Source organism: Sesamum indicum, linkage group LG8 (assembly GCF_026168435.1).
Source record: "Sesamum indicum cultivar Baizhima isolate 11 linkage group LG8, ASM2616843v1, whole genome shotgun sequence".
Taxonomy (NCBI): Eukaryota; Viridiplantae; Streptophyta; class Magnoliopsida; order Lamiales; family Pedaliaceae; genus Sesamum; species Sesamum indicum.
The window spans coordinates 26,568,148-26,594,106 of NC_142664.1; the positions used below are offsets into that span (position 1 = coordinate 26,568,148).

General features: G+C 34.5%; 4 protein-coding genes, 1 non-coding gene and 1 pseudogene across 5 annotated transcripts; 3 read left to right on the plus strand and 3 right to left on the minus strand.

The window, feature by feature from the left end:
• Positions 1-1,181: 1,181 nt before the first annotated feature.
• LOC105169402 (histidine kinase CKI1-like) lies at positions 1,182-7,251 on the minus strand. Its single transcript, XM_088883574.1, has 8 exons — positions 7,198-7,251; positions 6,139-6,255; positions 5,367-6,057; positions 5,225-5,229; positions 4,745-5,120; positions 4,060-4,634; positions 3,013-3,978; positions 1,182-1,493 (listed from the first exon to the last, which is right to left on the minus strand). Exons 1-8 carry the CDS (start codon positions 7,249-7,251, stop codon positions 1,296-1,298), a joined length of 2,982 nt encoding a protein of 993 aa, XP_088739700.1. The 3' UTR covers positions 1,182-1,295.
• A 1,234-nt stretch (positions 7,252-8,485) lies between these two features.
• Positions 8,486-9,405, minus strand: LOC105168952 (uncharacterized). Its single transcript, XM_011089183.3, has 3 exons — positions 9,147-9,405; positions 8,938-9,047; positions 8,486-8,863 (listed from the first exon to the last, which is right to left on the minus strand). Exons 1-3 carry the CDS (start codon positions 9,319-9,321, stop codon positions 8,639-8,641), a joined length of 510 nt encoding a protein of 169 aa, XP_011087485.1. The 5' UTR covers positions 9,322-9,405; the 3' UTR covers positions 8,486-8,638.
• A 1,992-nt stretch (positions 9,406-11,397) lies between these two features.
• On the plus strand, positions 11,398-14,855 carry LOC105168953 (small COPII coat GTPase SAR1A). Its single transcript, XM_011089184.3, has 3 exons — positions 11,398-11,904; positions 12,741-12,872; positions 14,199-14,855. The coding sequence occupies exons 1-3, from the start codon at positions 11,776-11,778 to the stop codon at positions 14,517-14,519; spliced, it is 582 nt and encodes a 193-aa protein (XP_011087486.1). The 5' UTR covers positions 11,398-11,775; the 3' UTR covers positions 14,520-14,855.
• A 735-nt stretch (positions 14,856-15,590) lies between these two features.
• TRNAA-AGC (transfer RNA alanine (anticodon AGC)) lies at positions 15,591-15,663 on the plus strand. The gene has a single exon. It is a non-coding gene; the product is annotated as a tRNA-Ala (tRNA).
• Positions 15,664-16,459: 796 nt separating this feature from the next.
• LOC105169403 (dirigent protein 18 pseudogene) lies at positions 16,460-17,508 on the minus strand (annotated as a pseudogene).
• An 837-nt stretch (positions 17,509-18,345) lies between these two features.
• LOC105168954 (uncharacterized) lies at positions 18,346-23,871 on the plus strand. Its single transcript, XM_011089185.3, has 2 exons — positions 18,346-18,694; positions 22,968-23,871. The coding sequence occupies exons 1-2, from the start codon at positions 18,622-18,624 to the stop codon at positions 23,732-23,734; spliced, it is 840 nt and encodes a 279-aa protein (XP_011087487.1). The 5' UTR covers positions 18,346-18,621; the 3' UTR covers positions 23,735-23,871.
• Positions 23,872-25,959: the final 2,088 nt, after the last annotated feature.

The window sequence follows — 25,959 nt, forward strand, 5'->3', positions numbered from 1 at the left end:
TAATGCAAGATGAATTTAAAAAAATAAAAAAAAATAGTATATTTTATATAAATATAGAAGTTGTGGATGGATGTTTTTGAAAATATAGAAGTTGAGAAAAATTTTAAGGAAGCTATATATATATATAAGCTTTTATAGTATTTAAAAATATTTGAAATTTTTTTTTGGAGCTTCTCACCGCTCCATTAAAATTAATCTTAACTGTCCATTTGAGGAGGCAAAATGTATAAATACTGGGTAAGAGTTTATTTTTAATAATGAAGTTTCATTATCAATATTTTTAATAAAGAAATTTCTCATTAGCATATTTACTTATTTTTTCCTTTTTAATTTCTTCAAATATATAAACATTAAAGAATTTATTGAATTGTTTTATAAAATTCTTTATAAATACTAGTGTGACACAACCAAATGTGTGTGCAATTAATTTTAAATATAAATAATATAATTCTTATTTTTAAAAAATATATCTTAGTTAAATAAATAAAAAATAAAATAGAAGTTTTCAGTAGTTATTTAGAGAAAGTGGGGGAAGTATGAAATTAGATTAAATTTGCTCAATAGGAGAAAACAAACAATGCGCAGAAGCATCTTCCAGAATGGCTTCATGACTATAAACCACGATTTTCTGTCGGAACGAATTCGTAATGCTGAGAAAAGAGAGAAGTAAGCTTAGAATGGAGCAAGAACGCCTGACGGGAAATTTGACTAAAGTGGAGAAAAGAAGCAGCTTTATAAATCGGTGTTTGGTCGGTTTGTTGAGAGATATGAGGGGAAAAGATACAGAAATCTATATAAAAATTGAATTTACTTGACTATGAAGCCTAGGTCGGGTATTTTGGCTGATTCTACTTGTTTATTAATGTCGGAGAATTTCAGAAGTAAAAGTGATGTTAAAGACACGCATCATGAAAATGAGGAATACTCATTTAAGTGGTCTTAAGTAGCACTTTTGTGATGATATATTCAACTGTCTGCTTAAGTTGCAAGTTTTGCATGCTCGTAAGTGTTTGCTCAGCTGTATCGAAATGTTAATTTGTAATTAAACCTAGGAGTAATCCACTGTTGTTCAATAGGCTGGTCCATACAAATCAATGGTTGAACCACTGTCAGAGACCTCCATGCAGACAAAAAAAATATTAAGTTTTAAGAAAATATACAAATCGTGAAATCCAATTTTATTGACACTATGTTAGCGTAGTCATATACACTACAAAATCTTATGAAGTCTTGAGAAACTTCCCAAAATAAGGAACCGGTAAGAAATAAGTCAGAACATGTTGCAAGAAATCATATTAATGTTGAAGAAGCTTCAAAACCTTTGTTGCTTGCAATGGTTTTACCAAATGATGATCCATCCCAGCCTCAATCGTCCAACCAATTTCTTCTGGCGTTTCACAAGCAGTTAGTGCAATTATAGGTGTGTGAATTCCATGTAGTTTCTCCTCCTCCCTGATCAATCTTGTTGCTTCAAATCCATTCATCACAGGCATCTGCTTATCAAAAAAGACAAATTATAAACACCACACAAATACAAAGATAACTAATATTTTAGTCTCATTTGTAGAATCAATTTGTTGACATTTTTGACATGGCATAGTTAAAAAATGAAAAATTCCAATAGGCAATAACCATTGTATCTATTATTATTATTATTTTATATAAGAAAAATATGAATAACACTTATTAATTTTAAATGATTCCCATGACAAATTATTAATGTATAATGAAATATCAGCTTTGTAATTCAAATTTTGGAATAGCTTATTTATTTTCATACACGTCTGTAGAGTATATACATTCGTATAGTATAATGCACTTAATCACAGGGATGTTTTGCAAGCAAAAGATCTGAATAGGAAATAATATTATTTTACTAGTATTTGTTAAAAGCTAAAAATAATATTCTCTTATTTGTTTCAAAATTATATTGATCTTATCATTTTTAAATTGTATGGTAACTTAAAAAGAGATGTTGTCCATACCCAATTAAATATGTTGATCAAATAACTTATCAATGTGTATTCCATAAGTAATAAAAAAAATTATAATACAATCAATTAAATATGGCAATGAGAAATAATTTTGCATAAAAATTTGGAACTGAACAAAAAAATATGCATGAAAAGCCAAATTCATATTAGAGAACGAGGACATATTTTCGACAAATGTTTTACGCTCCTTAATCTTTTTATGAAAATCAAAATTTTCTACATAAGATATTATCAAAGTATCAAACAAGTATGGTTAATTACTTTAGTAATCATCTAACACTTGGAAGAATTTGATTTCCACAAAGAATAAATCATTAACAAACCATTAATTAAAGTTATAATGATCTATTTTAAAGAGGTCTATATTGATTTAGAAAGTTAATAGTAAAAGCACAATACAAAAAGCACTTAATGCAAGATGAATTTAAAAAAATAAAAAAAAAGTTAGTATATTTTCTATAAAATATAGAAGTTGTGGATGGATGTTTTTGAAAAATATAGAAGTTGAGAAAAACTTTAAGAAAGCTATATATATAAATATAGAAGCTTTTATAGTATTTAAAAATATTTGAAAATTTTTTTTGGAGCTTCTCAACGCTCTATTAAAATTAATCTTAACTGTCCATTTGAGGAGGCAAAATGTATAAATTTAATAATGAAGTTTCATTATCAATATTTTTAATAAAGAAATTTCTCATTAGCATATTTTACTTATTTTTTCCTTTTCAATTTCCTCAAATATATAAACATTAAAGAATTTATTGATTTTTTTTATAGGATTCTTTATAAATACTAGTGTGTGACACAACCAAATGTGTGTGCAATTAATTTTAAATATAAATAATATAATTCTTATTTTTAAAAAATGTATTTCAGTTAAATAAATGAAAAAATAAAATAGAAGTTTTCGGTAGATATTTAGAGAGAGTGGGGGAAGAAAAAAAAAAGTGTAAGTAGTTTGAGTAATTCCAATTTCTTTCTGAAATGCAATAAAATAATTAGTTGCCAGAAATTGTACCTTACAGTCCATGAAGATGTAGTCGAAGCAAAGAGCACCTTCATTCTTATCTTTTAGAGTCTTGCAGACTAGATCATATGCATCTTTCCCATTCTCACAAACATGGGTTGTTGCTCCAAGTTTACAAAGCACTGTTGTTGACAATTTCAACTGAATCGCGTGATCATCGACCACCAAAACATTCTTCCCATTCAAGGGGAGTTGCTCGTTGATGCTTTCTTTATTAGTTTCACGAATCACAACTTGCTCAACTTCATTCTTCTGGATCGGCACGGTTATTATCGGATTCGGAATTCTAATCCCTTGTGAGAAATGGTGAACTTCTTGTATTATTGTAGTTGTACCTTCAGAAATAGTGGGTTGAAATGTGCCTCCAAATTCTGGGAGGAGTCCTAAAACACGATGTAGATGCGACCCATGGAAAGGTTTTGACAGGATATGATCGCAAGGTGGTGGTGTCTTGTCATCTTCAGACTCTGTTGAGTTGTTTCGGCCTAAGGGATTTTCCAGCCACACAAACTTGCAGTTCTGAACCTCTTTCCTAAAGTTGGCTAAGACGGGACGTAGTTCTGAGACCAACGTGGCTTTGGCATCTATCACAGTGAGAATCAAATCTCTCTTTTTCTTTATCCATTCAAGTACATATAGAAGCTCTTGGTTGTTTCTCACAACCAATACTTTGACACCAAAGCCCTGAATCAACCTTTTGGATATTCTTCTGCGCTCTTCGCCAGCAAGAAAGAGAATGACACGCGACCCATCTCGTGTAGGTGGCAACGATCGCCCAAAACGATGATGGATATCAGTTGCATATCCATATCCATCCGTATTCGTCGAAGTTCCTTGTTCCTCTATATCATATGTGATGTGGTGACATGCAGTGAGAAATACATTGAATCTGAAGCAAGTTCCTCTTTTATCGTGCTCTTTATCAAGAATCTTGATTTCGCCTCCCATTAGGCGAACCTGGAATTAGATGTCGATCTCTGAATCAAAAGTTCACAATTATTAAAACAAAAGGAAAACAAGAAAAGGTTAGTCACTTACTAGAGATTGAACAATTCCTAGTCCTAAACCAGTGCCTTCTGCTCCGATGTTTGTTTCCTCAACCTGAACAAAGTTTTCAAAAACCAAATCTCGTCTATCCTTGGGAATTCCTTTTCCTGTATCATCAACATCAAATATATACTCCATGCAGTTTGAATCTTGTTGAATTGTATGAAGGCCTTCCAAAGTGTTGAAACTTCCCTTGTTTTTGAAGCACAAGTTTGACAAACAGTTCAAGACGCTCTTATGATTGGAAGTAATTATCGCATTTTCTGTGATCGGTTTCCTAGCTATAGCTCGAACTGAGATATGCCCTTCCGATGTAAACTTGGTAGCATTGTTCAAGAGATTGCATAAAATCTGTTTGAACTTTGCCCTGTCCCCTCTAACAAGGTTAAACTTGAAGATTGAGCCATCACAGGAATCAAACACCATATCGACACCTTTCTTCATGCCAAGGAGATAGTACATATCGACAACATCCTCAAGAAGCTCAGCGATGTTAAATTCCTCTTCTTGAAGTTGCATTTTTCCAGCTTCAATTTTACTTGTATCAAGAACAGAATTTAATATGCCTGTAAAAGCAATATTGACTTGCAATAACACATATGACTGGTCAAAAATACTTAAGATAGACATTATAAAAATATGTGATATCTGGATAAAAGATAAAAAAAAGACAGACCTACGAGATCGACTGCACAAGTGTTCATCTGGGTTAGGTTGGCTGACAAATCCGAGTGGGGGTTGGCCTTTTCATGACAAAGATCTATTAAACCGGTAATGGCTGCCAAAGAAGAACGTATGTCGTGACTTGCATTGGCAAATGCAAGACTCTTATTCATGCTCTTCCGCTCTGCTTGTTGAGTTGATTTCATTTGCTTGATGAGAGCATCACACAGGAACATCTCTCTTCTGGCTGATTTCAAGATGATGATTATGAAAACATCAACCGAGATTACTATAATTGCAAGCATAAGCACAAGGAGAATCAGCGCTAGAATGCCATTCTTGTGGGCTAAACTCTGTAGGTCTGTTTTTGGGAAAGATAGCACATATACCTGAGAAATAACAAATGGAAGCTAATACAGAAAAAATGAACTCAATAATCACTAATATATTTATCAGTCATTTCTTGATATTTTGTATCATAGTCTTTCATTGCAAAATCTAAAGAAGTTGAAGGAGGAAGCTGCAATCTTATTTTCCCATATTACATGTACATATGATTAGCCTAAGCATTCAGGTGTACAGAATTGAGTTCAATGGATTTAAAACCTTGTTGCAGTATTAAAAGTAAAGAGAACAAAACTGTACCGATTCAAATCCTCCAACTTCAAGAGCTGAGCAATAAAAGATGTGCGTTTTCCCCTTGATCTTCATCTGAAAATGACTCAACTGTCCACCAGCTCCATCACCCATCGTGCAAGAATAGTAATCACTTTTGTCGTGAACATTCATATTTACTGTTTCCACCGAGACTGTGCCATTTCGCACATGTATGCGAGTGTCCCCGAGCTTGCTCTCCACAAGCACTTGCCCACTGCTCATTGCCAAATGAAAATCCCCTCCATAAAATTCAAGTCCATCAAAGTGATCAGAAACTACTTTGGCTGGATAACCAATGGTAATCAACCCTCTTCCATCCATTGCTGCACTGTAGAGAAACATCAGCTTTTTACCTTTACCCCGTTTTCTCCGCACCAAAGAAGAGGAGGACGAAACATTCGCAGATCGGTGAACTGAGGATATGTTCTGTGTAACATGTCCCGTATGCCAGCTAACTACTTGGCCTTCCAGTTTCCCAGTGTCGCGATCAACCGGTTGAGCATAACATCCCGAGGAGGACAAAGAAGAAGAAGAAGAATTTGAATAAAGCGCGTATGTCTCATCCTTGTCGTTCCTATGGTACACGAAGGATAGGCCATCCAATCCAGTGTAAGATACACGTGAAACATGTGGAATCGTCGATAGCGCCATGAATAAGTGCGGTGCAATCTGAGTAAAGCAAGAACTTAGTATCGAAACAAACAGCTCAAACTTTTTTCTTCATCTATTGTACTAGTTTCCGAAACATACCCTTGTCTTGATCGCGTGGAACGTTAACTCCGTCCCGTTCAAGGATAAAATCAGGGTCCTAGCCAAATTTGCCGCAGAGGAATCAAGAGGATCAAAAAGCTTTGCAACGTTTTCAATCTGTGAGAAAGAAGCATTGAGAAGCCGCTCTGATAGCACGACTACATTGCTTTCAGTTTTCTTAGTGATGCAACGTAAATTAAAGATCACGAAACTCGACACTCCCTGATGCCTTCACGTAAAATCTCATCAACACTGCGTAAAATTGTGAACGAAATACAAGTCGTGAAGATTACAAAAACATTGATTACCAGGAGTAGGAGAAAACAAACAATGCGCAGAAGCATCTTCCAGAATGGCTTCATGACTATAAACCACGACTTTCTGTGGGAACGAATTCGTAATGTTGAGAAAGAGAGAATTAAGCTTGAGAATGGAGGAAGAAGGCTGACGGGAATTTGACTAAAGCGGAGAAAAGAAACAGTTTTATAAACGGTATTTGTTCAGTTTGTTGAGAGATATGAGGGGAAAAGATACAGAAATCTCTGACCAATTTTGAAAATTTTCTTTATATAAAAATTGAATTTACTTGACTTCTAATGTATTATGTATATAGCTTTTATAATTATGTGATCAAGTATGATTCAAAAATAAATTTATTTATTTTTTATTAGTTCAAATGACTAACTAACTAATTTGTTTGAACTCGTCTTTTTAAACTTATCGAATCAAGTTGGACTAAATTTTTTAAGGTAAAAATTATATTTTTAATCATGTAATTATAGGTTGTTACTATTTTTTATTTTATAATTTTATATATATATATTTTTTTGTATAAATCTATCCTAAACATCTCACACCCAATCAATTTTTGAACAAATTTAATCTAATTGTTTTGCTATTTTTATTTTTAGTTTCCAACATTTTGAACAGGAAAAAAGGCTTTATTGACTCACATGAGAGAATTGATGGATGGTACCTTTTCAATCATAGGTTAATAGGTGCGGCAAATAGAAAGTGTTTGGATTTGGGCATTCTTTTTTTCCCATTTTTTTCACAAACCTTCTTCTCATTGACTTGGCAATCTGTCCAGAATCGTATCCTTTCCTGACCCATTTTTTTTTATTAGCTCGGATTTTTCTAACGACATATCGTAAATCGTGTTTTCTTACTAACTCGGCGCTCTTAGCCCATATCAGAGGAGTTTGTGTAAATTTTTACTATAAAAAATAAGAGTATATATAATTACAAGGGTTTTAATGTAATTTACCCATTGCAAATGAACAAATTACCCTTTATGAAAAAATAATAGCAATTTATCCCCCTATATCTTTTAAAATGAAGTGATTTACTTCCATATCTACAAAGGTAAATTGCTTAATTTTAAAAAATACAAGAGGATAAATTGCTGCATTTTAAAATATATAGAAAGATAAATTACTAATTTTTTTCGTAGAGGGATTTGCACATTTATAATATTATAGGGACTAAATTGCATTTTTCCCTAATTACAAGTACAATTTCAAAAAATATAATTATAATTTTGTAAAAGCCAATAAGGGTTCTTATGGTTCAAGTTAGAGGAAAAACACAATGGAAGGGGGAGGAAAAGTGAAAAGGGGATGGCGAATGAAAGAATAATACTTTTTCTTCAAGTTGTTTGGTATGATTGGAGTGAGACTAAATCTCAAATACTTCCCTTGTTTGCTATGAGAAAAATAAATTGAGAAAAAAAAACTAATTTTTGAAATTTTACTCAATAACCCTTCTCTTTATTTTATATTAAAAAATAAATAAATTAATATTATACTAATATAATTTTAATATAGAGAAATTTTAAGGTTTAATAGAAATATATTATCAAATATGAATTTATCAAAATGGTGTATTTCATTTATTTTTGGGATAATTATTTACACCATCTCACCTATTGTCTTTTATACAAACCACCTCTGACAGTTTTTAAAATTTAAAAATGTCCCTGTTGACTATGTCAATCTTTAAAATAAATTTTTAAGGAGAAAAATGCACTTAAGGGTGTTTCTATAATTATCAAACGATAGAAGAGATGTCAAAGTAGTTTTTTTTAAATGAGTAATATGATTCTATATATATTTTTTTATTATTTATACCAATTTTTAATTTAAATATAAATTATTATATTAACTTTTTAAATTAAATTTCTGTATAAAATTGCATGTTTTAATAATTCAAATATTAAATTATTTAATCAATATATAAAATTATCCCTTAATAAAATTATTAATCTCACCTCTTAATGTTTGTGTATTTATATAAATCTCACCTCTTAATGTGACTGAAAAAAACATTAAATGCAATGGGCACACCCTCATAAAATGCATAAGTAAAATAGAAATGGAAGCATGTAGAAGAAGTGAGAAATTACAGATTCACCAACCAACGGCCCAAACGGAAACCATGAAAACAGAAAACATAGATCAACCCAGCTATCAATCTGTACATTGTAAAAACTAAATTGAAATTAATGGTGAGCAGCAGCAGCAGCAGGAGGTTTTGGGTTCTTGACTATCAACACCGGACAAGTCACGTTCTGTGCGCAATGACTGCTCACACTCCCCAGAAATGCCCTCTTGATGAGACCATAGCCATGGCTACCCATCACCAGAAACTCAACCTTCAACCTCTCAGCAACCTCACAGATCACATCCCTTGGATCGCCGTTCTCCACCATCGTCTCCACCTTAACCTGCATACATGATCATCATTCACCACTGCATCTTTAGAAGACCATTTTAACCCCCAAATACACTAATTAATTACCTCATCGCTGAACTCTTTGCAGATCCTTGTAGCCTTGTCCATCACTCTCTCAGCCACCTCGTTCCCGTACCTCTCCATGCTCGCAATTATACTGGACGAAAATATGTAGCCTGGCAGATCAACACAAAGAATTAAATAGTTGGATTTTTGTACAGTATTCATAAAGAAGCAGTGAATATAGAGAGAGGGTGAAATTGGGGAAAAGTTACCTGTTGAATCCATAGCTGAGTAGACAGCGAGAGGCTTTTTGGCAAAGAGGAGGATAAGGGTATCTTTGGAATTACGGGGGGAAATGAAGTTGTTGAGACACCATGAGAGTGCGTAGGCGCTCTCCTCGCCTTCATCGACTGCAACCAGAATCTTGCGCCCTTTATTTTCCGCCATATGTTTTGTGTACGTAGCAGGGGAATGGTTTAATGCTATATGATGTTTATAATAGGGAAATCTTGCTCAGATGTGAAGCCCAATCGATGAATATCGGGCGGTGCTGTTGGCGGTTTTAATCCTCCTGGTTTCGTTCGGTGGTTTTGCAAATGGTGGGCTTTCTACGGTATTGTTTAAATTAAGTTTATCCTAAATTTTGGCTCTCTGACGCTGAAAAATTTTAGTACCATCAATTTAATCGAATTAAATCAAATTTCAGAATAAATATAAATATTCTTATTATACGATTATTTACCTTTTTTCTATATATCAATTATATAATAAAATTATAAAAGAAAATATAAATATTTTTTGGATAGGGATTAAACCAATAATAATAATTTAATATAAGCATGCAACTACTATACCCACATCAAACTCCTCAATCCTAATCACAGTAAAAACTCATACCCAAAACTGCAAACAGCCACCTGAATCAACTACTTTATATATGTTATGTATCCGTAGTTTCATATAACAACACGTCATCAGACAAATACAGTATCATCTTCTTGAATATTGAAGCGGTGTTGATTTGACAATTACACCCTTCTGCGGAGAAGAATTGGCACACTTGCACTAACAGTTGCCAAACCTTGGAAAAACAAGCAAACTTTTATGTATAATTTTTGTTATTAATAATTACATTTCGATAAAATCAAAATTATTGTCATAATTCGAAATTTTTATTGGTGACGTTATGTTGTATTGTAGGGGTTATGGTTGGATTATTAAACAATTAATTATTGTTGAAATGACAGGGCATTGATTGCAAGCATTGTGTACAGAATGTGAAGTGTCCAGTTCTGGCAGTGAAGAAGCCAAAATCAAATGATGCCCATCACTAATTAATTTTGTGTTTGATTTGGAATGTTTTTTTTTTTTTAAATAGAATAAGAGCGATCAAGTATTATTAATTGAAATAAATTGATTATAATTATTTATATTGAATAGTAATATCTACCAAAAATCATTAGAACGACACACTCTGATCAATAGTATTGAATAAATTAAATTTAACCAACACCTACTATTATAATAAAAACAACACCAATATAAAAATTTTGATTTTTACCACAATTAATTATTATTTGTCGTAATTTTAGTTTTGGACAAAACATTTACTACGCTCTTTAGTTATGATTAACATTTTGACCTCGTTTATTAAAACAACGATTAATAACTTTTTGTAATATTGATTAATTAGTATTCACTATAATTATACTAATTAACTATAGTAAGTCATATTTTTCTCAAGGAAGGAGTTGCAATAATTTAATTTAAATAATTAATAATTTGTATTAAAAAATTATATTTTTAATTGCAATATTAGCCTTCTGAAATATTTAAATTAAGTTTATGTAAATTAAAGAAAAAAAGGTATAAACAATCCCCAGTAACATTTGCAACTTATTAGTGCACGTATTTAGTTTTTCACCAACATATTAAAACTTCAATTTTTTTTTTCGCTTTTCACTTTAATTTTTAAAAATTCTTAATTTTTGTAGTAGTAAAATTTACAAGGTTACTTTATTTTTTTAATTTATTTCATAATTCATGTGGCAAAAGCTTTGCACTTAGACCGCTTTCCCTAAAAATAGTTTCATATACTTACATTTTCTTCAAAAATTTTCTATTTACAGTTGATTCATTTTGAGCGAAAATATCGATATAAAATTTTAATTTTACCACTCATTCAGCATTCCCTGATATAAGGAGATAAATATAATATATATATATATAATCAATGTTTATAATTTAAAATAGTATTTCATATTATTATATCCTTTTAATTATATATATTATATTTACTCTTTTATAAGTATAAAAATATTATTAGGAAAATATTGAATGATGAATAAATATAAAAAATTATATAATTATTTTGTCGATATTAATATTTTTGAAATATCTATAAATATGAAATTTCAAAATCTTTATAAAAAAAATATAATTTTATAGTTTTAAAGATAATGTAGTTGTAATTAACCCTATGAACAAAATAAAAATTGGTAGACAAAGAAGGGCTCTGGTCAACAGTGAAGAGGGAGCGGGGGCGCACACCAAACAAAGAAAAGGTTGCCCAGGCTGCTGAATCCAAAATGCAGTTGATTGATTGATTCTTGCCATCATGACAAAAAGAGCACTTGTCTACTTCTCTCTCTAGGGTTGTGTATTTATTTATGCCTACCCGCGCATAGACCGTTTTCTCACTCTAAGAAAAGGTGTCAAGGAGCCAAAAGGAGTATCAGCGGATGCGGGGAGGAGCTCGCTCTTGTTAGGGAGCCAATCGAGAGATTACGGAGGACCGTTTTCGTAGGTCGATCGGTTCATTTGGTAAGTTGGTTGGATCGGAGTGGATTAACTGCTCAATCAGTCGATCGGTTTATAGGTAGTTGGTAGAAGTAAACAGAAATGTTCTTGGTGGATTGGTTCTATGGAGTCCTCGCATCGCTGGGCCTGTGGCAGAAGGAGGCAAAAATTCTGTTTTTAGGGCTGGATAACGCTGGCAAGACCACTCTCCTTCATATGCTTAAAGACGAGGTCTCTACCTTTTTTCTGAATATCACTTTATTTGGTTGTTTTGCATTTACGTCTGTGATATCTGTTTATAGGTGTTCATATGTTGAGAATTGTAAATAATCTATGTAGTTCTGTTGGTCTTGTTTGCGTTTGCTGACTGATCAAATATGTGAAGTAATCAGATTAGGATCAAAAGTCTTGGTGATGATAATTTTATGAATAGGAGTATTCCAGAATATATTTAGCTCTGCAGTATTAGCAGTGTAACTTTGGGAGTGTGGTGTATGGTTTCGCACTGCTTTTGTTTCTGCTATATAATTTTCTGGATTTTGATGAGAATTGGCTTTTGCAGTGTTTATGAAGTCTTCAAATCAAGTAAGTTAATCGAGAAGAATTGCGATGTTTCATTGTTGTTGGTTTTCTGTTCGTCTTATTTTTGGATTTGCATCAATAAACATGCAAGCTGTTTCGTAGCATTATACTCCTATTTTTTTTTTAATGTTTACTTGTTGTGGACTGATAGGTATGACTAGTTCTATGATACCCTTTTTTGTGGGCTAGATTGATATACTCTTGCTTTCCTATAATACGTTATGTAATCTGATTTTTTAAAATTAAGTTTCCGTAAGATATTAATCAACTTGAGAAGTTGGAGTTTTCTGTGCCTGAATTTAGAAGAAATTCCATAAGAAGTTTAGTTAAGTTGAAAAATTGGAGTTTTTTTTTTATGTTCTGTGTGACTGAGTTCAGAGGAAGGTCCTTAAGGAATTTAATTACGTCAAGAAAATTTTCTTTTTATTCGGTGTGCCTGAGTTTATAAGGGAATTTAAGATTGTTAAGGTTTTGGAAATGAGCAGAGATTGGTACAACACCAGCCAACACAGTATCCAACTTCAGAGGAGTTGAGTATTGGGAAAATCAAGTTCAAGGCTTTTGATTTGGGAGGCCATCAGATTGCCCGTAGAGTTTGGAAAGATTACTATGCCAAGGTACGATTTTCTTAAAATTATGTTTTATGTCTATATTTGGTAATTACTCGTGGATTTTTGCTCCAATTTTGATTTTTCACACCTTGCATTAGTTATGGTTTCTTGTATCACCATATTTGGTTATCCGCTTCCCTTGTTTCCCCATGCTTAATGATTTTTAAGATCCATTGATCTCATTATTTTTGTTTATCATATCCACAGCATTATAAATGTATTCGCATTCAAGTTTGATGTTGCCAAGTTGGCTGTCAAATTTCTTGCTAAGGATTGTGCTTTTGCATAAACTGCTCTGGCAGCATACAAAGCATCTGTGATGTTTTGATGTTGAAGCTTTATACGTTCCTAATAATTGCCTTATTAATTGATATCTTTATTTTTGTTTACCTGTTTTCATTTGTTTTTTGCATGTTCAATTCTCTTGCTGTTCATTGTGTATTGCATAGAATCTTCTCATGACAAGAGCATTATCTTTGATGATGTATAAGTGATTGTACGGGTCTGTCTTTTTCATACAATGAGTTAGAAAAACCACATTTTATCTTTTCATGTTTGATTCATGTCATACTGCAAGTATTTTCTGGGAGCAAATTGTCTCTGGTAACTGTTTTTAAAGATATCTGCATAGTATATAGCAGTAGAGTTCTGATCAACTGCTCTGAATGATTTCTTTTCAGAAGTCTCTCTTATGTGATTATATGGCTAAAATGAGTCTTTTCTATCACAAAGAAAAGCACCTGCATAATCTTGGAACATTGGGTCCCTGTTTCTACCAGAAAAGAGAGTCCTATCGTTTAATCATTTGTCTTCATACATGATATGCCCCAAAAATTAGTATGTGAGGAAAGCCATCGTAATGTCAAATAAACTCGTGTATGTGTTTAATTGATTCACGGGAACCTGCCTGAATGCACAATGGGAGTTTGCTAATAGGACCTTCGTTCTTCTAGAGGGGTTTCATAGTAGCTCTCGAGACGCATAATCTATATGAATGAGGAAACCGGCATACAGTTTGATGAGGCAAGTTCTGAATGCTTTACCTTTCAGAGTAGAAAAAGTGCAAAACTGAAGACCCCATATTTTATAGCCGTGGTTGATTTGTGTATTTAATGCTAGCCATTGAGTTTAGTGTGATTTGGTTGTTGATACTTATTGTTTGATTAAATTCCTGAAATATTGTTTCTGGGTGCCGTTAATTCTGATTTGTAGTTTCTTCTTGGGTTGTATTTGCTGTAATAAACAACACATCACAAAAATTCCACTATATGAGCTTCAGTATGTATTTCTGATTTTTAAGTAATGTGCTATACCGATTTATTGGGTGTGAAGGTGGATGCAGTTGTTTACTTAGTGGATGCTTATGATAAGGAGAGGTTTGCAGAGTCGAAGAAGGAGCTCGATGCACTCCTCTCTGATGAGTCCTTGGCCAGTGTTCCATTCTTGATTTTGGGCAACAAGATTGATATCCCTTATGCCGCCTCTGAAGATGAGTTGCGTTACCACATGGGTTTGACGGGCATCACTACCGGCAAGGGAAAAGTAAACCTAGCAGATTCAAATGTCCGTCCAATTGAGGTATTTATGTGCAGCATTGTTCGCAAAATGGGTTACGGAGATGGCTTCAAGTGGGTTTCTCAATACATTAACTAAAATGCAATATGAAGATAATGCACTTTGATGTTTCTGGATCAGGTGTCTTTTCCCTCTTCTCATGTTTTGCTAGGTTGAATAGCAAATGTTGTCTGTTTGAATGCATTGTCAGGTAAACTTATCTTGTTGCCCAGTGGGATTGACGTACAGCCATATCTTTGTGCTGTTTAATGGAGTTTTGATTAATTGCTGATTCCGAGTGGATTACCAGATATCAGAATATAGGATGTGATGCTGTTAGAAAAGATAGTATTATGTTGTTCTTACTGTTTCTTGAACGCATTGAAGATCCTTTTGCTAGCATCTATACAGATAAAATCTCTTCAAATTCAACTATATCATGAATTCTTTCAGCTTTTCTATTTGCTTATATTATTAGACGCAAGTATGATAATGTGTAAATGAATCAAAGGTTCTACGGATTAGTCATCTAATCCATTACAGGATCAAGAAATAGTCACTATTTTCCTTGTGACTTCTTGTGGACACCGGGGTTAAGAAATGTATTTCTTTCTGCTTGCAATTTGGCTGAATTGGTGGTTGATTCTGTCCTGCTCTGCTACATGAGATAATAAATGAAAATATTAGACGCGAATGACGACATACATAATTCATACTTGAACCCATAACTTTATGGTCATGGATATCAAACTAAGCATCATTGCGGCTTTTCTTTTTACTTAAAGTTAGTAAGCAACTACACGTTTTCCAGATTATGGTTAACATTTTCAGTTTTATACTTTTTGCAAAGATGTTCCGAATAATTATGAAAATAATAAATAAAGTTTACAGTGATTTGATTAATAAACTTTCGTAAGCTCACACATGGCTAACTCAAAGAAAAGGTCAGTCGTATCTACATAAATTGAAATAACATAATGGCCGGAGGAAGTTGTTGATCTCTAGAGTAAAACATAATTATCTCGTTTTACTATATGCTTTTAGAAACATTAAAGGCAAACTTGCTTTTACAATTTTCTGGTTTTTTTCTTTCGTTTGCAATCCCGGAAGCAATAGCAAATGACAAGGGTTTCCACTACAATTTAATTCTAATAAGAATTGTCAAACAAAGGGGATGTAGCTCAGATGGTAGAGCGCTCGCTTAGCATGCGAGAGGTGCGGGGATAGATACCCCGCATCTCCAATTTTGCTGTATTTCTTTCACCCACTAACTACACTACCTTTTTTCCCTTTCCCCTTTCGCAGTGGTTGCAATGCTTCCTCAATTCTCCCTTTTCTACAAACAATTCTGAAATTGAATATTTGTTAACATGAAAATGTGGATGATCGTTGGCAACTATCATGGGGATTTTGCTATATGTGCCAAGAAACAGGATAGCATGGCATGCAGCATCATGATTTGTACTGATGATCAATTAGTACTAAGCCAGTCTGCATTGCATGCTCGCTCCAACTCCTCTACGCAGTACTACTCGCAAACATTCATGAACAAGAAGCTCCAGAGACTCGAAAATCCCTGCTCTGCCAGGGACCCAAATGCATGATGGTCGTGGTGGTGATGAGGGCGGGATGATTTGTTTTCTTGATTTTTTGATTAGTAATTGATTCTATATCTGCAGCTAATTGTTTCAAGAACAAGGGAAATATGGGGAGGGTTAGGTGAGTTTAATTGGTTTAGGCAAATGTCCCTATACATGCTTCATCTTTAAGGAGAATCACCATTGTTCGCAGTTCATTGCATCACGTCAACGGAACGAGCATTACTCAAGTGAAGCCAAACTGAGATAACATCTAGCCTCCGTAAGTCCGCAACTACTGAGTTGAACTCTGAACAAGCTTCTTACACCATACATATCTCAAAGGGATGGGGATACAAAATCTTTTATCTTGACCATGTTTGCCTCGGATTGCTAGCACATGTAATTGATCATTCTTTCTAAACCTTAGCCACAAATGTATTATATTTTCCGTATAATTGGTTGAAATTTAAATTTGGCCATACTCATCTTTGAATTAGAATTTCCCGATCAGGATATTGGTTACATTCGAAACAAACAATCACAATATGTGTTCTGTAATCATCTCCACAACATTCAGAAACAATGAATCTCCCATGGGCACAAGCGACACGCATAAACCATCAATCAAACTGAACAAGAAATTTTTCACTTACCGGTCCTATTTCTTTTACAAATTAATATTCAACACTCTGATCAGTAAGTAAGATGGACAGTGATCCTCAGCAATGTCTCAACACCATCAGCAACATGCTGACCAGCCGGAATGAGGGACCGAACCTCTGCGAACCCGCACGCATTCTTGAACTTTCCTGTCCCTCCGGTCACCGACAGGCGGGACATGGTGCTCCCGATCTTGTACACTCCAAAGAAATTGAGGCTGTCCCCAAACTCCCCTCCTTCCATCATGGCTGTGAACGCCATCATCTGTGTCGACCCGTCTGCAGAGCTCGCGACGTAAACACCCTGCGCCTTGCCCAACTGCTGAGATCCCAGCTCGGGAGCGGAGGTCAAGTAATCATCAATCACCGTGATTGTGCCAAAGCCGAGTCCAAGGCCGTCCGCCCCCAACTGCGTGGTGCTAATCGTTTTGCCATTGTTGTTGGAGCCGTTGGGGATACCGGCAAACGCTGTCCCTACTAAGCCGGTGCCTAGCGGGATGCCATTGGGATTGAGGGTTGGAATTGCGCCGTTGGCGTTTGGAATGGCTACACCGTCTTTGGGGGGAAGGAAGCCGAGAGGGCGGGCGAAGGGCACTTGGCCGCTGTATATGTTTCCTAGTAAGCCGGTTATCGGTCTAGCCGTGGGATTGCTGCCCCCTAGAATGTCGTGCATGTATAGCTCGAGCACGGCCGGTTCTCCGGCTGCTGCAACTGCAGGAGGATCTATTGCAGCAGTCATATTTGACAGGCTAATGGCTGCAAAGAGGCATGCAAGAAAGATGGAAGATGATGGTTGCTTGAACATTTTGGAGAGTGTAATGGGTGATGTTTGTTTCTGGGATGGTGCAGGAATCTCTAGTCTTTTATATATATTTGGGGGGAGAGAGATGGAGTTGTTGATGATGTTTTGGTGAAGTTGTTACGAGTATGTGATGATTGATTTCTGCTATTCTTTTCCTCAAGTGTGGAGGGTACAACAAAACCATATATATTATCCCATGTTTCTATTGTAAACAAGTACTATAACCTCTAAATCCAAAAAACGGAGTACTATAACCAATTCAGGCTGCCAACACTTGTGCAGAAGATACAGCATGATTTCTTTTATTTAAATTCATCAACTATTATTATTAATTGAATTAACTTGATTACAATAGTTTTTTTTATCAAATATTAGCAACAAAACAATTACATCACAACTTCTACTATGCAATAGAACAACATCTCACGCATATAACGGGGTTCGAACCATGACTTATAAAATTATAGGGTCTCAACTTTATCAATTTTTATCAATTGAATTACATGCCTCATTGAATGAGGTATGAATTGCTACTCTCACATCCTTTAAAATGTATTTATATAGATGCTTAATCATAGTCGCTCTTAAACAGATCTCTACACTAATACGACAATTATATCTTAATAGAAAATTTCAAATAGTCATGAAATGGATCAAAGGGCTGGAGAAATTATAGAAGCATGTGGAAAGGTGGAATTTACGTTTACAAAAGAACTTTCAATTTTCTTGTAGTAACAGAAATTTAGACAAATAAACATCAGGAATATATATATATATATATATATATATAGAGCGTTCATAGTTTTATAGATTTTTCAAAATAATTGATCAAAATTTACAAGTATTAACCCGAACATATAATTATATTTTAACAAAAATAAAAGAAAACCTATTTCCAAACATTTTAAGTAATTCCTATGAAATAAGATAAATTCAAATAAAGGTCAGAAATTTCTGAGTTCTATAGCCAACGTTGCACCACTATGTTTGTTGGTTAAGAATCTTGAAGATCCCATTTCCCTCCTCCACGCTTCAATTTTTTATTTTTTAGTTTCTTCACAGAGAGTAAATCTTCATAAATTGTCAACAATTCATAGCTGAATCATTAGGGTTTTGTTAAAAGAATTTGGAAAAGATTTGCAGTTAATTATCTCAAGAGTATGTCGGTTCTGCTGAAGAAAAGAGTTCAGCTTCTTCTCTTTATTGTTGGGGTCGTTGTTCTCAGCATCACTGGTAACTCAATTTTTGCTTTCTCCTTCTTTTACTGGGTTTATTGTTTGTGCACTTTGATTATTTCATGTGAACTGTCAAGTATGTTCGTTTGGCACCCCTCACTGTGTGTGTGTCTCTCTCTCTCTCTGTGTGTGTGTATAGTGAAGTAAATGAAGCTTTTGAATTGGGATTTTTTCTTTTTTTGGTGGGGTTGTTAAATTTTTCCTTCTTCTGTATACTGACTTTTTAGTTAATGTTTCGATTTTTGGCCGTAATTGTTAATTATGTAAGTGCTGATTTCTAGTTGTTTTTCTGATGATTAGCAGAGATTAGGAGTTAAACTGAAATAAAATACTCAGATCCTTTCTGTGTTTTATACAAGAGACGAGAATGTTGACACATTCTTTCTTTAGGTAATGAATGAGCATTCTGATCTTAAGATGATCCATTGATGTGGACTAAATGCAAGAAAGTGGATTGTTTCAATGATCCATCACCATAGTGAAGCTTAATTCGTTAGAAATTGAAGTTCATTGACTTGAGTTTAAGAAAATTGGTCATACCTGCCTCCTGATTTTAAGGGATAAAATTACTCTTTTTGCAAGAATTTTCAGTTAATAGTGACTGAAAAGCGTTTTATATGGACAAGTGTATGAAAAGATATCATAGTTGTGTGCATCCTGTAGCATATATCAGGAAGTTTATATGATCATATAGAAAGCTATAGATTTTAGGTACATTTGTTGTAAAAAGATTGAAGAATGATGAAAACATTATGTTGATCATTGTAGAAATTTGCAGTTCATAGATTTGTAGGTATATACTATATGTTTTTTAGATGTAATAAAATGACTGTCAACGTTTTGGAAACTATGACGGTCTTTGTTGTTCCTGTCGGGTATGTCATTTCCCATATATATGCTTTAGTAAAAATCTCGGCAATATGGCCACAGAGAGCATGGCTAATTGATTCTAGCAGATGGACTGGAGAAAGGTTATTGAATCACTCTACGTTGTCATTACTTATGGTGAAAATTTTATGGGGAGGTTTTGTGTTATAACCAGATATTCAATAGCAGGAACACATCAATAAACCTATGCATTTGAAAAAAGTAGTTACCTTCAAAATAATTATCCTGATTTTCAGCCAATAAATTTGGGAAAAGTTAGTAACTCCAGTAAAATGAATATTTGAGCTGAACTATTAATTTTGTTCCAGTTGAACTAAACTATTCTTAGCTATCATTTACCCAATTAGAAGCAGCTGAAATCTTGCTGGTCCATAGCCTTTGAAGTGTTTTACAAGTTTTAGGCTCATTTCTTTTCCTATCCAAACCAGCTAGAAATAGAGTTATTCTTCTTGATTGCTAATCCTTTACCTGGCCACTGGTACTTCAATATTGAAATACTTATAGGAGACCAATCGAACCAGCTTTGCCAATCAACGACCTCCCCTCCCTAAATAAGAGTTATTGTGATGCACAACGGGTCATAATGATTTTAAGGGTTTTTATATGTACAGTTTGTCATAATATTTGGCTCACTGAAACATCTTCAGTATCATAGTGTTCTGCACATTAGGAGAAGCTGTTAGATGGACTCTATACCTCTTTAGCTATGAACCATTATGAATCACTTTAAGAAGTGATAAGTCCACTTCTATACAAGAACAAGGGCAAAATGATTTTCCTCAACTATATTTATTATAGTTTAAAGCATCAAGCAGACTCCTCATGTAATGAATCCTGGCTTTTTATTCAGTATGTTTCTTCCGCAACAATATGCTCTTCCACTAATAGTGCAGTGACCTCAATTACTCGAGCTTCAGAATGTGACTGTTTTCTGTCCAAAAGATGGGGCACTTCCAATGGTTTTTTACTTATTGTTAGTATATTGCATTATCAGAAATTCTCCGGTCTTCATGGATGGACAATTATCCTGATTAAATTTTTAGTGGATGTATAATCACGACGAGATCATTCCTGCTCCGCTCCTAAATTAATTATTCATGACGATGTTGGTTATTGTTGGAGGTCTCTGGCTATCGACTAGTATTTCACAATAGGTTGCAGCTGCTTATCTGACCAAATTAGACTAATCCTCCCATTGCGTACTCCAGTTCACTCCTTTTACTGACACACCAACTTTGTTTCAAAAATACACATCCAATATCAAGGAGCCAAAGTTTAATTTGAACTAGATGGCGTAAAATCAGGATTAGTGATGATTCTATGGTATTTTGTGCCAAAAGGCCTTGATCTAGTTAGTTGTTTTCTTTATTTCACTTCCCCCAAATGATAATTCATACTTTACTGTACAAATAAAACATAGTCATTCAGAGAACCTTAAGTATGGATTTTCTTGAACTTATTTATTTCTTTCAACAGCAAGTATTGTCTCCTACTCTAGTAAGGAAAAGTGTCTTACAAATTTCTGCTGACCACCGTTTGCAAGATGTTTCATGTTTTCATGGGTCTCAAGTCAATTGAACCTGAACAGGTTGCTTATATCCATGCTGTCTGTGTCATTATGTGGACTTATAGAACTGAAAATATGGACAATTTCACTTGGAATGTAGTTGTCTAGAAGCCAACTGAAGAAAACTCAAAAATCCTGCATGAGAACGCAAGACTATGTCCTTTCACCACTTCATGATATTTATACCAGAATATCATTGTACATTGTAGTTGGGCCAGGAACTTTATCCCTCTTATAGAGCTTAATAGCTTCAGTTTCCTCTTCCTCCAAAAGAGCCCCTTTCAGATCTCTCCCTGTGTGACGCAATCCAGTAACAAGTTACTATTAGCATCTCTTTTGGTTCACATGTTTCTTGTCTCTACTTCACTTCCTCCAGGATAATCCACTTCTTCCTGCAAATCCTTTCTTATTTATATCTCTTTTCCAGTCGAGTTCCACCCACCTTTTAATCCAAAACTTGAATTTCTGTCATTTTTCTGCTTCCCCCCACCTTCACTTTTACCAAGCTCTTTTCTGCTTTCTATTTTTTGTCCCTTTAACAGAATAAGATTTCCAATGATTGTGTAGTCTTCCAAAAGATACTTGTTTCCAGTATCCTATGAATATGATCTGGAAAAATCATGAGCTAGCACATTTTCAGTGTAGTCTTGGACGTGCCTCCCGAACAGCTGACACCAAAAAATTGACTGAGTCTTACAAGGCAACATGTACCACCCCACCCAACCCCATCCACCAATCAACACAAAAAGAAAAGAAAGAAAGCAAAGATTGTTTCTTTCCAGTTACAACATAATAATAAGTTTCTATTGATTATATTAAGTTTCTTCTCATTGATTATATTACTCATCGAATATTTGAAAAAAAAAAGATGAACATGCGAGATACTTCTGATGGAAATTTTGGTTTCTCTTCCCTATACTCTTCATCTTTCACCATCATTGTTGGGCCATACAACCAAGACGAAAATGTAACTAAAGTCAGACCTCGATGCTTTTTAACAGTTAAAAGAAAACAAGATTCGGAACCTGACGTACAACATCTATTTCCAAGAATTGTACTCAATTGAACTGGTGTACTTCTGTTTTTTAAATGAGCTTGCTAGAACCAGTAGTCACTACCTTCACATAATGTTTCACACTTCTTGAGCATAGACATTTAAAAGCTAATTAACATTAGGTACCGTGTTTGAACTGAGATATAAGCATGCTTTGTTTTTCTAGGTCACTAAACCTCTTTGTTTTAACTGATTACCATGATCCTAAATTCATCAGATGCTGTGATGCTCATGGTTTTCTTTTCTTATGTAACTATCTGCCAACTTTCTACATCAAGTATGAGATTTCAAGGTTCTGCAGCTTCTTTGCCCAATTTGTCTACTCTTCCATAGCAGATTAATCTTTGCTTTAGGACATGCTCCAATTCCAATGTCATAACAGCGTTATTATGATTAAAACAATATGAAAGTTATTTGACATAAATTCTGAGATCTCCTTTTCATCAACAAAGGTGGTTCCCCAGCGTATGGCACCCTCATATCAGGCTTCATCATTGGTTACTGGCCCTGGAATCTGGGCTTGGCAATTTACCTCGGTGCACTGCAGCACTCCCAACTAAATCTAGTGGTAGCTGAACATGCATAAGTTTGACATGCATCCTATAATTTATATGATTCTAACAAGATTTTTTACTCCACTCACTTGTTGATAGGAAATTAATTCGAGCTACTTACTGGAATCTGTTTTATTCACTTTATTTTGTTTGTCTGCCCTTTTTATTACTATTTATATATTGTAACTTTTTCTTCTGTTTTGTGCAGCTGAAAAATGTCGGTTATTGGTTGGTGAAGAGGCTGCATCAAAAAGTGGGCAGTTTACTTTCTTGAATTGTTTTGATGGGAGTTCTGGAACCCTTGCATGTGTAGTGAAGGAGGGTGTAAAACTTTATTTCTATAACATTAGGGCTCTTCATGTGGAGAGTAAAAGGAATGTAGCAATTGAGACTGCTTTGGCCGATTCAGTAGCCCAAGGCATGAGTGCTGCAGATGCTGCCAAAGTGGCCCAAAAAGAAGGAGCCAAGGCAGCAAAACTCGCAAAAAGAAAAGCCAAGCGCATTATAGGGCCAATTATTTCTTCAGGATGGGATTTTTTTGAAGCTATTTACTTTGGGGGTACCATAACAGAAGGGTTCCTTCGAGGCACAGGTACCTTGATTGGCACTTACTTTGTTGGTTTCATGGGAGAGCAAAGGTTTGGGAGGTTTGGTTATTTGGTTGGAAGTCATTTAGGCAGTTGGATTGGTGGAAGGATAGGGTTGATGGTGTATGATGTGGTCAACGGGATTCACTACATTATGCAGTTCCAAAAGGAAGAAACTCCAGCTTACGAAGATGCTTCAAACGATAAAATGTTTGAACCGGAGTCCTACATGCATGAATCAACGGGGAGTAGAATTTCCGATGAGTCCAGTAATTATGAGACTCCAGGTGATGCGAGCTTTGAATCAACATGGAGTGGCATTTCTGAGGAGTCCAATAGTTATGAGACTCCAACTGATGAGAGCTTTGATGCTCGTGAAGAACTTTGATCAGGCCAAATAAAGTTAATACTGTAATGTTTTGTTTATATCACACACAACATAATAGAAATGATAATCTGAATGTTACTCGTGTATCATTTTTCTAGTAAGCAGATACTCCAGTATTTATGTGATAGATTTGTCCATGGTAGTATTCTTATTTGTCTTTCAGTTTATATTATGAAAATTTCATGCTCGTTCATTAACATAATTATTGATGAGCTTTGAAGCTGTTCCCTAATACATAATTCCAAGGAAAGTACAACAAATGTAATTCTACTTTAAGCTTCCCTTTTGGTCTCTTGCAGATTAAATATAACTAACTGCTACCAAAAAAATATTGTTAATAGGAATTCTGTGCAAGGTGATAGATATGAATGCTTAAAATGATGGACGAACTGTTTGCCTGTTTATGCTCGTGAACAAAAATGAGCAAATAAATTTATTTGTTGGAGGTATGAACTATTTGCTGTGACTGAAAACAAAGGAGATAAATAAGCCACAAGCGATCAGTTTGCAGCTGTTGGCTTCAGATCATATATTTACATGCCTTACTGACTGAACCTTGATCAGATTCCTTATTTACAAACTGGATCAAAAAATAGAACATCAAATCAATGTAAATTGCTAGTTTTAGAGGGAAAATAATTCTCAAAAATTCACCCTTGGAAGCTTTGGTTCCTGTAGGAACTATATCAGGCTGTGACTATATCTCCGGTCACTGAATAATCATAATTTATTTATCTTGCATGTTTTTCTGCAGTTCTCTTTATTTCCATATGTAAGTCTGTTAACAGAGGAAGCTTTGTCAGCTGTGATAAATCAGAGTTGTGTGTATGGTTTCTCTGCTGGCTTGGTAGCCAAATTGAGAAGTTGGGTATCACCATCAAAATAGGAAAGATGAAAGGAACAGAATACATGAGAAGTCTCCTCGTTGACACGTGCATTAGTCAAGTTGCTTGCACTGATGTTGGTTGAGGAACGAATACAGTAAACCGTTTAATCAGAATAAGACTTGTCCTGTATGATGCGTGTGGTTGGCACACGATTATCGTCAACTCCACCATCAACTTGACTTCATCTGTGGCCAGCGAAAATGCTATAGCGCAAAGCGTCCCAAGATGAACGGTGTTTAAGAGATTGAGTGTTACTTTCTCAGGATATATCTGCTCTCAGTATTGGTTTTGACTGGACTGTGGAGCTAAGCCCCACATGCTCTGCAAGTTTGCAATATACACTACTATGAAAATGGAAGTGCATTTGAATGTGTAGGTTGCAGCATTTGACTAAGAGGGTGTTTGCAATAACTTCTGTTTTTATGTTGGAAATTATAAAGAGAGTTGTAAGTTTTACTTCAGCAAAACTTGTGATTCGGAAACAGAAATGAGAAGTTGAAAAAAAATAAAGTTTGAGTGGTTGGAGAAAAGGATCAATATTTACAATTTTACCTTATAAAGTTTTGATTGAATCAATATATCTATGTAACTAATTGTAATGAAATAAATTATAATAAATTCCTACACATTATATAAAAATTCAAATTTTTTTATCAAATATATTCATGTAAACTTCAAACTCAACTACTAAATTAAGACATTGTTTGTGGGCTGGAATCTAATTTAAGTCCTCAAAAACTTCTCCATCCCCGAGCACTGGAATGATGATAAGATGCCAAGTTTGAGCATATTTGAAGATGATGATTAGGTGAAGCAAGTTGCGATTTTGACTGATGAAAAATGTTTGGGCGGTAATAGCATATGTCGTTATATTAATATGAGGAGACCCACTCATTACGTTTCTTATCTTTGTTATTTATAGCTGGAGGGTCCAAACACTGTCTTAAGAAACGACCTTTTCCCAAGATATAAAGTGTGTAGTGTCTCGTCGTCGAGTAGTCGCATTGCTTCTTACTTTTTATAATTGGACAACAAGGGTGGACACGAATGATTAATGGTAATGTATGCCCATACAGACTGAGAGTTGGGGTAAGGGGTGGGGGGATGATTAGCCAAAGAAAGATGCATGATGATCCAATAGATGATGAGCACTAGCACAAAGGGAAAAAGGGAATGATGATCTCTTATTTGAACCATCCAAAATGAAGGAGAAAAGGCAGAAGAAAAAGGACCCAGAAAAGCAAAGCAAGATACCCTCTCAACAAGTTGAAATTTGCAAAGGGGGCTGTGTGTGTGTGTAGCTGCCGTTCATGATTTGAAATGTCAACATAATACAAT

What these genes read in the sequence shown, in the direction of transcription:
- LOC105169402 (XM_088883574.1), bottom strand. Translation starts at nt 7,251, where the DNA reads ATGGGTCAGGAAAGGATACGATTCTGGACAGATTGCCAAGTCAATGAG. An exon ending in TCCACGCGATCAAGACAAGG is followed by an intron (nt 6,058 to 6,138) that starts GTATGTTTCGGA and finishes TGCTTTACTCAG; the next exon opens with ATTGCACCGCACTTATTCAT. An exon ending in TAGGAATTGTTCAATCTCTA is followed by an intron (nt 3,979 to 4,059) that starts GTAAGTGACTAA and finishes ATCTAATTCCAG; the next exon opens with GTTCGCCTAATGGGAGGCGA.
- LOC105168952 (XM_011089183.3), bottom strand. Translation starts at nt 9,321, where the DNA reads ATGGCGGAAAATAAAGGGCGCAAGATTCTGGTTGCAGTCGATGAAGGC. An exon ending in CTCAGCTATGGATTCAACAG is followed by an intron (nt 9,048 to 9,146) that starts GTAACTTTTCCC and finishes TTGATCTGCCAG; the next exon opens with GCTACATATTTTCGTCCAGT. An exon ending in GCAAAGAGTTCAGCGATGAG is followed by an intron (nt 8,864 to 8,937) that starts GTAATTAATTAG and finishes TCATGTATGCAG; the next exon opens with GTTAAGGTGGAGACGATGGT.
- LOC105168953 (XM_011089184.3), top strand. Translation starts at nt 11,776, where the DNA reads ATGTTCTTGGTGGATTGGTTCTATGGAGTCCTCGCATCGCTGGGCCTG. An exon ending in TTCATATGCTTAAAGACGAG is followed by an intron (nt 11,905 to 12,740) that starts GTCTCTACCTTT and finishes GGAAATGAGCAG; the next exon opens with AGATTGGTACAACACCAGCC. An exon ending in GGAAAGATTACTATGCCAAG is followed by an intron (nt 12,873 to 14,198) that starts GTACGATTTTCT and finishes TTGGGTGTGAAG; the next exon opens with GTGGATGCAGTTGTTTACTT.
- LOC105168954 (XM_011089185.3), top strand. Translation starts at nt 18,622, where the DNA reads ATGTCGGTTCTGCTGAAGAAAAGAGTTCAGCTTCTTCTCTTTATTGTT. An exon ending in CGTTGTTCTCAGCATCACTG is followed by an intron (nt 18,695 to 22,967) that starts GTAACTCAATTT and finishes TGTTTTGTGCAG; the next exon opens with CTGAAAAATGTCGGTTATTG.